Genomic DNA, 13,886 nt, shown 5'->3' with positions numbered 1-13,886 from the left:
GGCATACAGTGAGTAGACTGATTTGCCAGGATGGTAAAGGAATGATATATACAAAGATAAAATGAAAGATCGACTGGAAAGCTAAGTTAGGACCACTGCAAAGAGCCTCCAATTTCTGACCCAGGAATTCAGTTTTGAGCGAAATATTGAGCCACTAAACATTCTTTGAGTTGCAGTGAAGAATTGATGGAAGAGCTGGCTACTGGTGTGGTACCCGCACCTGGCCCCTGGGGGTAGGGGAGCCAGCCCTGACTAGGTAGTGAACTCAGAGGTGCATTGGGAAAGCAGTCCACTCCTTCGAGTGCTGTGGGAAGAAGATATATTGCCACTCCAAGGACAAATGACCCTGCAGGCACCAGCCAGAGACCTTTCGTCAGCTGGGCGGAGTGGCACTATGGGGCACATGGAGCAGGATCCTTTCAGACATTGGAGTTTGAATCCCAGCCAAGTGCCTCAGAGGCGTTGGAGACTGCGGAGTGGGACAAACAGGCTGCTCGCACCTACACGGTGCTATGAGGATTGTCTGAACAGTGTGGTTTGTGACACCTGGCAGGGGAGCAGAGATTGGGGTGTTACCGTTTTTCTCCCCATCACCAACTTGGTGGGGCTTCAGGGAACAAGACAGCACCCACCACCCCCCCAGTGGAGGCGGGACCTGTTTATACCAAATCCCACCCCTCCGTGCCTGGCAACTGCATATCTACCAGAGCGAGACTGACACTGACTGAACCAGAAGGCTCCTCCTCTAGACCAGCACAGCCGCCAGTTCCAAGGCACCATCAGACATCTTTTTATATACATCTTTTTATACCTCTTCTGTATCTCCTTCTTCTTTATTTTCCTCTCTCTCTCTCTCTCTCTCTCTCTCTCTGGATTAAGCCATGTAGTTTCTCAGAACCTCTGCCTGGTCATTTTTTTTTTCCCCACCCCTGTCATTTCTCTCTTTGTATGAAATAAGGCTTCTTTCACCACCACCCCCTTTCTTAATTTTTTCCACATTATTTCAATGAACAAATCAAAGCACACCTGGTGGAAGGTCCAAACCACCACTACAAATAGGAAGATAAAGCAACCAGAGTCACAACAACAGACAACACTTAACACACTCCAAAAACACCTCCTGAAGGGCCAGGCCCTGAACAGTGTATGACCCCTTTTTGATATAGTAGTACTCACAGATGCAGGACACATAACAAACTATTAAAACATGTAAAAGGCAGAATACTAACCAAAATTATGAAACAGAAGGATTTTCCTTAAGAAAAATTCCAGGAAGAAGTGACAGCCAGAGAATTGCTCAAAACAGATATAAACAATATATCTGAGCAGAATTTAGAATAATAGTCATAAGATTAATAGCTGGGCTTGAAAAAAGCATAGAAGACAGCAGAGAATCTATTGCTGCAGAGATCAAGGAACTAATAGTCACAATTAATTAAGAAATGCTGTAAATGAGGTGCAAAATAAACTAGATATAGTGACAGCAAGGATGGAGAAAGGAGAGGAGAGAATAACTGAAATAGAAGATAAATTATGGAAAATGATGAAGCCAAGAAAAAGAGAATAAGAAAATAGTAGACCACGAGGGGAGAATTAGAGACCTAAATGATTCAATGAAATATAATATCTATCCATATCATAGGAGTTCCAGAGGAAAAAGAGAGAAAGGGGCAGAAGGTTTATTTGAACAAATTATAGCTGAGAACTTCCCTAATCTGGGGAAGGAAGCAGACATCCAAGTTCAGGAGGCGCAGAGAACTCCCTTCAGAATAAACAAGAACAGGTCTTCATCATGTAATATCATAGTGAAACTGGCAATATGCAAAGATAAAGAGAGAATTCTTTAAGCAGCTAGGGACAAATGGGTCTTAACCTACAAGCGTAGACACATAAGGGTAGTAGCAGACCTGTCCGCTGAAACTTGGCAGTCCAGAAGAGAGTGGCAGGAAATATTCAATGTGCTGAAATATAAAATATGCATCCAAGAATCCTTTATCCAGCAAGGCTGTCTTTCAGAACAGAAGGAGAGATAAAGGCTTTCCCAGACAAACAAAAACTGAAGGAGTTAATGACCACTAAACCAGATCTGCAGGAGATCCTAAGGGGGACTCTGAATGGAATGCTACAAAGACTACAAAGGACCAGAGATATCACCACAGGCATGAAACCTACAGATAACACAAAGACACTAAATCCATATTTTTCAGTAATCACTCTGAATGTAAATGGACTAAGTGCCCCAATCAAAAGACCTAGGATATCATAATGGATAAAAAACCAAGATCCATCTATATACTGTCTACAAGAGACTCATTTTAGACCTGAGGCAACTTCAGATTGAAAGTGAGGGGATAGAGAGCCATCTATCATGCTACTGGAAGTCCAAAGAAAGCTGGAGTAGCCATATTTGTCTCAGACAAACTAGATTTTAAACTAAAGACTGTAAAAAGAGATGAAGAAGGGCATTCTATCATAATTAAGGGGTCTGTCCATCAAGAAGAGCTAACAGTTGTAAATGTTTGTGTCCTCTACTTGAGAGCACCTAAATATATATATCAGTTAATCACAAACATAAGCAATCTTATTGATAACAATATGGTAATCGTAGGTGATGTTAATACTCCCCTTACAGCAATGGACAGATCATATAGGCAGAAAAATCAATAAAGAAACAATGTCCTTGAATTATACACAGGACTAGATGGACTTGACAGATATATTCAGAACTTTTCATCCCAAAGTAGCAGTATACACATTCTTCTCAACTGCACATGGAACATTCTCCAAAATAGATCATATACTGGGTCACAAAACAGCCCTGAATAAATATAAAAGAATTGAGATCATACCATACATATTTTCAGACCACGATGCTATGAAACTTGAAATCAACCACAAGAAAAAATTTGGAAAGCCTCCAAATGCATGGAGGTTAAAGAATATTGTACTAAAGAATGAATGGGTCAACCAGCCAATTAAAGGAGAAATTTAAAAATATATGGAAGCAAATGAAAATGAAAACATGACAGTCCAAAGACTTTAGGATGCAGCAAAGATAGTCCTAAGAGGAAAATACCTTGCAATCCAGGACTATCTCAAGAAACAAGAAAAATCCCAAATACAAAACCTAACTTCACACTTAAAGGAACTAGAAGCAGAGCAGCAAAGAAACCCCAAAGCCAGCAGAAGAGAAATAATAAAGATTAAAGCAGAAATAAACAATATAGAATTAAAAAAAAAAAAACAGTGGAAACAGATCAATGAATCTAAGAGCTGGTTTTTTGAAAGAATAAACAAAATTGATAAAACCCTAGCCAGTCCTCTCCAAAAGAAAAGAGAGAACCCAAATAGATAAAATCATGAATGGAAGAGGAAAGATCACAACCAACACCACAGAAATACAGTTATTAGAGAATACTGTGAAAAATTATACGCCAAGAAACTGGACAATCTGGAAGAAATGGACAAATTCCTAGACACCCAAAACTCAAACAGGAAGAAATAGAAAATTTAAACAGACCTATAACCAGCGAAGAAATTGAATAGGTTATCAAAAATCTCCCAGCAAATAAGAGTCCTGGGCCAGATGGCTTCCCAGGGGAATTCTACCAGACATTTAAAGCAGAATTAATACCTATTCTTTTCAAGTGTTTCCAAAAAATAGAAACAGAAGGAAAGCTTTCAGACTCATTCTATGAAGCCAGCATTCCTTTATTCCCAAACCAAAGATCCCACTAAAAAAGGAGAATTACAGGCCAATATTCCTGATGAACATGGATGCAAAAATTCTCAACAAGATACTAGCAAATCTAATTCAAGAGTATATTAAAAGAATGATTCACCATGATCAAGTGGAATTCATTCCTGGGCTGCAGGGCTGGTTCAATATTTGCAAATCAATCAATGTGATACATCATATTAATAGAAGAAAAGATAAGAACCATATGATCCTGTCAATAGATGTGGAAAAAGCATTTGACAAAATACAGCATCCTTTCTTAATAAAAACCCTCAAGAAAGTTGGGATAGAAGGAATATACCTTAACATCATAAAAGCCATATATGAAAGGCCTACAGCTAATATCATCCTCAATGGAGAAAACCTAAAAGCTTTCCCCCTGAGATCAGGAACACAGTGGGGATGTCCATTCTCACCACTGTTGTTTAACATACTGTTGGAAGTCCTAGCCTCAGCAATCAGACAAAAAAATGAAATAAAAGGCATCCAAATTGGCAAGGAAGAAGTCAAACTTTCATTTTTTGTAGATGACATGATACTCTACATGTAAAACCCAAAACACTCCACCAAAAAACTGCTAGAACTGATCCATGAATTCAGAAAAGTCACAGGATGTACAATCAATGTACAGATCAGTTGCATTTCTGTACACCAATAATGAAGCAACAGAAAGAGAAATCAAGAAATCAGTCCCATTTACAGTTGCACCAAGAATCATAAAATACCTAGGAATAAACCTAACCAAAGACGTAAAAGATCTATATGCTAAAAACTATAGAAAACTTATGAAAGAAATTGAAGAAGACACAAAGAAATGGGAAAACATTCCATGCTCATGGAATGGAAGAACAAATATTGTTAAAATGTCGATATTACCCAAAGCAATCTACACGTTCAATTCAATTCCAGTTAAAATTGCACCAGCATTATTCTCAGAACTAGAATAAACAATCCTAAAATTTGTATGGAACCACAAAAGACCCTGAATAGCTAGAATAATGTTGAAAAAGAAAACCAAAGCTGGAGGCATCACCATCCCAGACTTTAGCCTGTGCTACAAAGCTGTAATCATCAAGACAGCATGGTATTGGAACAAAAATAGACACATAGAGCAATGGAATAGAATTGAGAACCCAGAATTGGACCCACAAATATATGGCTAGCTCATCTTCGACAAAGCAGGAAAGAGTATCCAATGGGAAAAAGACAGTCTCTTTAGCAAATGGTGCTGGTAGAACTGGACAGCAACATGCAGAAGAATGGACCTGGGCCACTTTCTTACACCATACACAAAAATAAACTCAAAATGGACATAAGACCTAATGTGAGACAGGAGACCATCAATACCCTAGAGGAGGGGAACAACAGGCAACAACCTCTTTGACCTTTGCAACTGAGGTTGCAGCAACTTCTTACTCAGCACATCTCTGCAGGCAAGGGAAATAAAAGCAAAAATGAACTATTGGGACCTCTTCAAGATAAAAAGCTTCTGCATAGCAAAGGAAACAATCAACAAAACTAAAAGGCAAATGACGGAATAGGAGAAGATATTTGCTAATGACATACCAGATAAAGGTTATTATTCAAAATCTATAAAGAACTTACCAAACTCAACACTGGAAAAACAAATAATCCAGTGAAGAATTGGGCAGAAGACATGACTAGACACTTTTACAAAGAAGACATCCAGATGGCCAACAGACACATGAAAAAATGCTCAACATCATTCATCATCTTGGAAATACAAATCAAAACCACACTGAGATACCACCTTACACCGGTCAGAATGGCTAAAATTAACAACTCAGGAAACAACAGATGTTGACAAGGATGTGGAGAATCAGGAACCCTCTTGTACTGCTGGTGCAAATGCAATCTGGTACAGCCGTTCTAGAAACAGTGTAGAGTTTCCTCAAAAAATTAAAAACAGAATTACCCTACAACCCAGCAATAGCACCACTAGGAATTTATCCACAGGATACAGAGTGCTGATTCACAGGGGCACATGCATCCCGATGTTTATAGCAGCACTATCAACAATAGCCAAATTATGGAAAGAGCCCAAATGTTCACCAACTGATGAATGGATAAAGAAGATGTGGTATATATATATATACAATGGAATACTACTCAGCAATGAGAAAGAATGAAATTTTGCCATTTGCAACAATGTGGATGGAACTGGAGAGTATTATGCTAAGTGAAATAAGTCAGAGAAACATATCATGTGTTTTCACTCATATGTGGAATTTGAGAAACTTAACAGAAGACCATGGGGAAAGAAGGGGAAAAAAATAGTTACAAACAGAGAGGGAGAGAGGCAAACCACAAGAGACTCATAAATGCAGAGAACAAACTGAGGGTTGACAGGGGCGGGGGAGAGGGGAAAATGGGTGATGGGCATTGAGGAGGGCACTTGTTGGGATGAGCACTGGGTGTTGTATGTAAGCAATGAATCATGTGAATTTACTGCCGAAGCCAAGAATACCCTGTATACACTGTATGTTAGCTAACTTAAACATAAATTATATTTAAATTAATAAATAATAAATAAAAAACAAAATTTAACCTAAAAAAAATTGGTGGAAGAAGTAATCCTGTGTATTGGTCCATAAGATTTTGAATCACCTGAGTCACTTATTAAAATCAGAGATGCCTGTGGCCCACCCCAGACCCACTAACAGAATCTAGGATAGCGGGACTCTATATTTTTAGTAAACTCCTGTGATTGTGATTGTGTAATCAACCAGAGTTGGGAGGAGCATCAGCATAAGCTCAACTCTGTGTAGTCTGATTAGAGATGTGCTACTGTAAGATTACACCAGGAGCAGGAAAGGGAGTAGTGTAGACACAGAGAACAGAGATAAGAACAGTTAGGCATACATGCACATGTGCAGTGGAGCCTTAACTACATTCACAACAATTGGAATAGAAAGAATCAAGAGGTATTGAATTATGATGATGCAGATATGTATATACTAGATAAATTTGGAGCACCTGGGTGGCTTAGTCAGTTAAGCGTCCAACTTGGGATCAGGTCAAGATTTCACGGTTCGTGAGTTCGAGCCCCACATAAGGCTCTGTGCTGACAGCTCAGCGCCTGGAGCCTGCTTCAGATTTTGTGTCTCTCTCTCTGCCCCTCCTTCGCTTGCACTCTGTCTCTCTCTCTCAAAAATAAATAAACATTAAAAAAAAAAAGAATAGAAAAATTTAAGAAAGTCAGGCAAACTATCTCTGATTTAAAAGTTTGATTTGTATATACTAGTGTCCACTAAATGTATCAAAAAAATTTTTTTTAATTTTTTTAATGTTCATTTATTTTTGAGAGAGAGAGACAGCAACAGAGTGTGAGGGGGCTAGGGGCAGAGAGAGATAGAGACACAGAATCAGAAGGAGGCTCCAGGCCCTGAGCTGTCAGCACAGAGCCTGACTCAAATTTACATGCCATGAGATCATGACCTTAGCTGAAGTCAGGCACTTAACCAACTGAGTCACCTAGGTGCCCCATAAATATATCAAAATTTTAACTCTCTAAAAAAAATCAAAGTTTCAGTGGTATTTCCAATTGAATACTATCTCCAAAAACAAATCATATATTTAAAATGTTTTAATAATAATTAACATTTAGAAAGTAAATGGCAGTGTTCAGTAACTATTGTACTTAATGATGTTAACATCAACTGGCTTTATTGTAATGATAATGACTACATTTAATATTTTAAAACTGAGGGATATGGTAATTACATATTGATGAAATAGGCTTTTTACACTCTGGAAAAACAGAAATAATTGACCTAAGACATATATTATTTATTTAAAAATTAATCTAGCTGTATTTCCCCCTACTATAGATTTAGACTAGTGGTTTTTAATTCACTACTAATTCTTTCAAAAACAAAAATAAGATATATTAAAAGATTGGAGTTTTTTCCCTTTGATTTTTGTTTTTTGAATTTCTGAAATGAGTGTGTTCTTTTCCTCTACAGGAGACTCTTTCTTCGTCCCAAACTTCAAGAACTTTACGTCTGTTTTCATGATTCAGTCACAGAAATTGCCATAGAAATGGCTTTTAAATTGTTCTTTGGATTAACCTTGTAGCTGTGTTTTCTTGATGCATAGCAACTATGCATGGAACATTGAACAGTGTTAGGATTGCTGAAAACATACACAAGAAGATAAGGTTTAGCTTCTTTTAACTGTTCAGTTTTGAACATAATAATGTTAAATATTGAGATAATATGCTCTTGGGTTTGATGCACTAAATCTTATGTAGTATTGTCAGACTTTTGAAAAGATACTTGATCAAAATAAGAAGGGATTTTTAACTTATTTCCATTTTTGTATGTAATGTTAATTTATTGACCAGTTTGAAATAATGTGAAGTTTTATATAAAATTAATAGAGGAAATATTTATCTTGAGGAAATATTTATCTTGGAAAAATACACAGTTCATAAGTAAATTCATTTGTGTATTTTTCTCAAGACTAATGAAGATATCTGGTGAAAGAATCACAAAACTGGAGGATGTGACCGGGTCCTGTAACTAATTAGTGCTGTGACCATGAACAAGTTTTTGTACCTCTCTGAGTTCAGAATCTTCATGTATAAATGAGATGACTGCATTGAGACTTCTAAAGTCCCTCTTAAGTAACATGTGCAATTTTTTTTCTTCTTGCCTACTCGTCAGTATCTAAATTTGTAATGTCCAAGTACTGACTCCTTATTAGATCAAATACTTTTCTTTAGTTTAAGTGCTTTAATAGATACCTCACTGTGGGGTAGAAGAACTAAGGAATGAAAATTAAACTTTTTTCTCTATTTATTTGATTCTCTTTACTCTTTCAGATCAGCTCTGTTTTGTCCAGAATATAGTTTTTAAACTATTTAGTGTCCATAAACTTTTATTATTTTTCTTTTTGTTGAAATATATTCAGGTATGCACACACATTTTATATAGTTCATGAATTTCAAGACAGCTGTATGTAAATCTTTTTACGAACCTAATCATGTTAAAAAACACTGAAAAACTTGGATTAAAGTAATCCTATGGTGACTTGTTAAGTACTAATTTTTGCCTTACAAATATGTCTCATTATGTGTTGGGTTTTCCCAGAGGGAGGTACCTTAATGAGCAAAAGTTTACTTGACCTTTAGTAGAGAAAGAAAACTAATGAGATAAGAATTTTCTTTGACTGTGACAATTTGGTATATTGAGAAGGAAGGAAAAACATAATAACTGCATTTTTTATTACCATTTACCTAATGGATCCTCCTGAAGTCTCAGATGCCCTTAAGACTACAATACTGGGTTTTTTCTTCTTCAGGACTTAAGCTTTGGAAGGAAAATTATGCCAACACATGTAAAATCAGTTTCTATTTCCTTCCCCTCAGACGCCTGGAACATGAGCCCTCCAGGTTAGAATTAACTGTAAAACATAGTGGGTGCACCATTTGAAATATTTGGTCTTTTTTTTTTAATTTTCTTTTTAACGTTTATTTATTTTTGAGACAGAGAGAGACAGAGCATGAATGGGGAAGGGTCAGAGAGGGAGACACAGAATCTGAAACAGGCTCCAGGTCTAAGCTGTCAGCACAGAGCCCGATGTCAGCACAAAGCCCAACGCAGGGCTCGAACTCACGGACCGCGAGATCATGACCTGAGCCGAAGTCAGCCGCTCAACCGACTGAGCCACCCAGGCGCCCCTGAAATATTTGGTCTTAAAAGAAACACTGTTACCTCTCTGTAATCAGTTTGAGAAATTTTCACCCAGGTATTTAAAATGCAAATGACTATATTTGTTCTATTAGTGACTTGTGGGCCTTAAATTTAACATTGAAATCAAGGCAAGAAACTTTGGTTCTTGAAATGTACAAAATGGCTTAAAATATCCTCCCCTTAAGATCACAGTATTGGTCAGAATGGTAGACTCTTTACCACTGAATTAGTTTAAGGAACTTTGTTTATAAGTATTTATTAAATGTCTTAAATTTCTTAATATGTCCCCCAAACACCATGTGCTATTTTCAATACTGAGATGTATTAATAAATGCAGCTATTAATCCCCTCAGCTTTTCAAACAGACTGAACTAAAATATCTCAGGTTTTATTATAAGGGACTTTTTAAAATTTCATTTAATGAAATTTTGGTCTTTTGAACTGCTTTAATGGTGTCAAAGAATCTTGAGACCACCACTCAATAACTAAAATAAAAAGACAAAGTAGTCTACTTACCTTAATAAGAGGAAAATCCTTTGCTACTTTGTAGATGTATAGCATAATGTTCATGTTGCAGAGACACTGCATTTTTAGGAAATAAAACCAAACATTGTGGTTGTCATCTCTAAATGGATATTGAAGTAAGCATTGTAACTAAATCTAGCTGCCCATTTTCCAAATTTATTGAGATGCACATCTGAAAGATCAATCTGACTATTGGCCAATGACTGCCTATCTGCCACTTTATTTAAAAAAAAGGGACAAAGTAAAAGTGCAGATACCCCAGAGGTATGTTTTAGCAGATACAGAAACATTCTTAAGTTGGATTTTATTATTAGCATCCTGCAAATGTTCCCTTTTACTAGACTATGAATGCAAAAGACTATAGAACTATCAATTTTGGGAAATACCAGGTACTATTTTATCATCACCATATATCTTGTAGCCCCCCCAAAATTATGTTTTAGATTCTACACCTTCCACCCTTCACCCTCCTCCCCTTTCTTCCTTTGTTTTCTTTCTGTCGGGTTAGAGAACTGTACTTAGCAAAGGAGAGTTTCTTATTTGTGCCAAGAAACTATTGATGATGATGCATACTGGCAAGATAGTAAATTTGCAGTGCCTGCTTTTTTATATTTCTGACACAAATGGGAAAAGTTGCGAAACCAATTTAGTAGGTTTGTCTGCTTTGAAAATTCTTGGAAATAATATTGTGAATAACACTTGTTATCTGTGTAAGTTCCCCCTAAATAGTGCCTGCACAGTGCACACACTGTAAAAGTGTTAGCTACTACTACTACCACCACCATCTATTATTATTATCCATTGGTTGAAAACCCAGGAGCCAGCTAAATCATACCTGCTACTGTACAAAGTGTTGGGGAAAATCTGAGAAAAAAATTCAGCACTGAACACTTTGAGAACAAGGATGTATACTTTGGATATTCTAAAATACATTATTAAATGTTATTAAAACTTTAATCTATATACTAAACTGTGTGAAAATGATTTAATTTTCTAGAGTTGTATTTCTCTATTCTATATAATGAAGCTATTTTTATATTGATAGTCTTTAATAAAGATGGTTTGGAGGTATGTTTGCAGTTGTGTTGTCCTTTCATGCATTCAGCCAACAAATATTTATTGACTTTCTACTCTGTGCCACGCACTGTTCTGGATGCCAGGGGTAAAGCGGTGAACAAAACAGCTAAAAACAGACCTTCATGGACCTGATGTTCCAGTGGAAGAGGAAGGCCACAAATAAGTAAAATATGTTGATAAAAGCTAAGAGGGAAAAAAAAGTGAAGGAAGAAATTGGATAGGAAGTGTGAGAAATAGGGTAGCCAGAAAAAGGGTTACTGAGGTGACCCTAGACCTGAACTAAGAGGAAACTAACCATGCTGATTTCTAAGGAAAGCAGAGTGAACAGCTCAAAGGCCCTGAGATGCTGTACTTTTATATCAACATGTAAATCACCGGAACTTTTTTTGATCCCAAAATCAGTAAATAAAATGCAATGCAGCTGGTGAAACATTTTAAGCTCAGACTTTAGAAAAGAGCTGATCCACAGCTCTTAAGGTAAAAAACTACATTTCTAAGTATTTTCACTTTTGCTATCTTCTGTCAATGAATAGATGTCAGAAATAAGCTTGAGGATATGATAAATCAGTGTGCTATAAACATTGTCAACTTAGGGTCAAAAGTGGGGTTTCAGGGGAAAGGGAGTCAAGAAAGGAAGGAAGAGAAAATTTGCCTGGGGAACAACAGAACACTTGCTTTTCTGTCTGAGATATATATATGTTCCTTGGGACCGGAGATCTTCCTTTGACCTCTCTTGGCACCTTAAGAACACAATCTTGCCTGCAATGTGATTCAAGCATTCCCTGTGCCCCCTTAAATTTCTCCCTGTGTGCTTGTTAATACTTTAATATCCTATAAAGGAGACCGAAACCTCTTTTATTATTCATATTTTTGCAGATAAAACATCAATCACGTCTTGAATTTGCATGGATTTCACAAAGGGTTTTGAAATCCGTGCAATGAGAAGACTAAATCTTTTAAGCCTAGGAATAATTAATGCAATTGCTTCAGAAAGCTTAATCTGATAGCAGCATGTAAAATGGAGAGATTTGGCCGTAAAACCAGTTAAGGGTCGAATAAGCTGCCATGGAAAGGAAGGTAGCACCAAAATGGTACCAGCAGGACTTGCCACCTGCTTTTGTATGAGGTAATCAAAATATAAACAAAATTCCTGCTCTGGAACCCTGGCCTAAATATGGTTTTGTACTAGTGACAAGTAGTATTAAAGGTGTTATAACACACATAAGATAAAAAACTAGAACCTCAAGTTCAAACAACTAACTCCTACAGAGTAAGAGATGATAAAATAGGATCTCTTTATTAGAAACCATCAAATAAGCTATAAAGAAAGAAATCAGGAGTATATTAGATGCTACCACAGAAAGATTTCCAGGATGTACAAAGTGAAAAAAAGCAAGGTGAAAGAAAATACAGCAAGACCTCATGTCCAGGATAGATGTATGTCTACTGCATATACTTGCCCAGAGTCAGACCTGAACCTGGTAACACTCCAGATGAATTCTCAAAACTGTGGTATGCATATAGATGTCACCAAGACCTCCTCGGAGACACCATGAGATAAAAACTTTACTTAAAAAAATTTTTTTTTCATCATTTATTTATTTTTGGAGACAGAGAATGAGCGAGGGAGGGGCAGAGAAAGCGAGGGAGACACAGAATCAGAAACCGACTCCAAGCTCTGAGCTGTCAGCACAGAGCCGGACACCGGGCTCAAACTCATGAACCACGAGTTCATGACCTAAACCGAAGTCCGAGGCTGAACGGACTGAGCCCCAGGCGCCCCTAAGAACTTTTCTTAATAATACTAAGACGTTACTTGTCTGCTTCACTCTGATTCTCTCAGTGCATAGTGGAGTTTTCCAACAGCCCCACGATGTGTGGTATTGCAGTAGACTGGGTACAAAAGCAGCCATGTAAATCCAGCTGTCGTTTATTACGGCAGGAATTGAAGAGATTTTCAAAAGTAAAAAACAAGGCTATTCTCATTTGTTTTGAAAAATAGTTACTTTTTATTTAAAAATGTTATTTTTATATAGGCTATTTTAAGTGAATTAATATTTTTTAATTTTCAGTTTCAGTTTCTGAAACGGTATCAATATATAAGAAAAACAGAAGCTTCCTAGTGGTCTTAGTTTTTTTAAAGTGAAAAGCGATCCTAAATTAAGTTTGTGAGGTACTGTTCTAGAATAGGTCCTTGGTTCTCAGCCTCCCCAAGCCCAAGCATTAGTTAAAACAGCATAGCCCTGTCTTCTTTCGGCTGTCTGGATTGAGAAACACTGCTCCAGATGAAATTACCAATTTAAATAAAATCCAAAAGAAAGAGGAACACGTCGAATTAAGCTATTGGGGTGCAATCAGCAAAGCCAGACTGAAAATGTGACTAAACAAGCCCTGCTAAATTCAAGGAGCAGAAATAAAGCAACTTTTAAGAGAAAATGAAAGGGTAACTCTGGGAACCAAAATTTAAAACTTGATTAACCCCACACGTTGGCTTACTCTACTATGTTCTAGTTTTGCCTACTAAATATCTTTGTACTGGACTAGTTCCGCACTCTCCCTTCCTGCACCTCCGCCGTTCAGTACCCATCGCCTGCTAACACTGCGGGCAGCAAGGAAAACCCAGACCCGGGTTTGTCAAAGGCAGCGCTCAGCGCTGAGGAGACACGTGTTGGGAGTCACGTGGCTGGTGCCAGAAGGCGGGAGGCGGTTGGAGGCGCCTGCGCAGCTCCGCGAACTCCCCCAAGCCCTGGCGCGCCGATCTCGCCGCAACCTGAGCGTCGCCTTCCCGCCAGGACGAAGCTGAAGCGGTTTTAGGCTTCCCTTCGTAG

General features: G+C 37.6%; 1 protein-coding gene across 1 annotated transcript in view; it reads left to right on the top strand.

Annotated features, from left to right (window-relative positions):
* Window positions 1-9,247, top strand: part of INTU (inturned planar cell polarity protein) — an 89,209-nt gene extending 79,962 nt beyond the window's left edge. The window contains exon 16 of the mRNA XM_030313108.1: window positions 7,726-9,247. Coding sequence (XP_030168968.1) covers window positions 7,726-7,837 — 112 coding nt within the window. The 3' untranslated portion in view covers window positions 7,838-9,247. The remainder of the gene's footprint in view (window positions 1-7,725) is intronic.
* The last annotated feature ends 4,639 nt before the right edge of the window (window positions 9,248-13,886 follow it).

This window comes from Lynx canadensis, chromosome B1, assembly GCF_007474595.2.
Source record: "Lynx canadensis isolate LIC74 chromosome B1, mLynCan4.pri.v2, whole genome shotgun sequence".
Taxonomy (NCBI): Eukaryota; Metazoa; Chordata; class Mammalia; order Carnivora; family Felidae; genus Lynx; species Lynx canadensis.
This window is presented reverse-complemented; position numbering and strand designations above follow the sequence as displayed.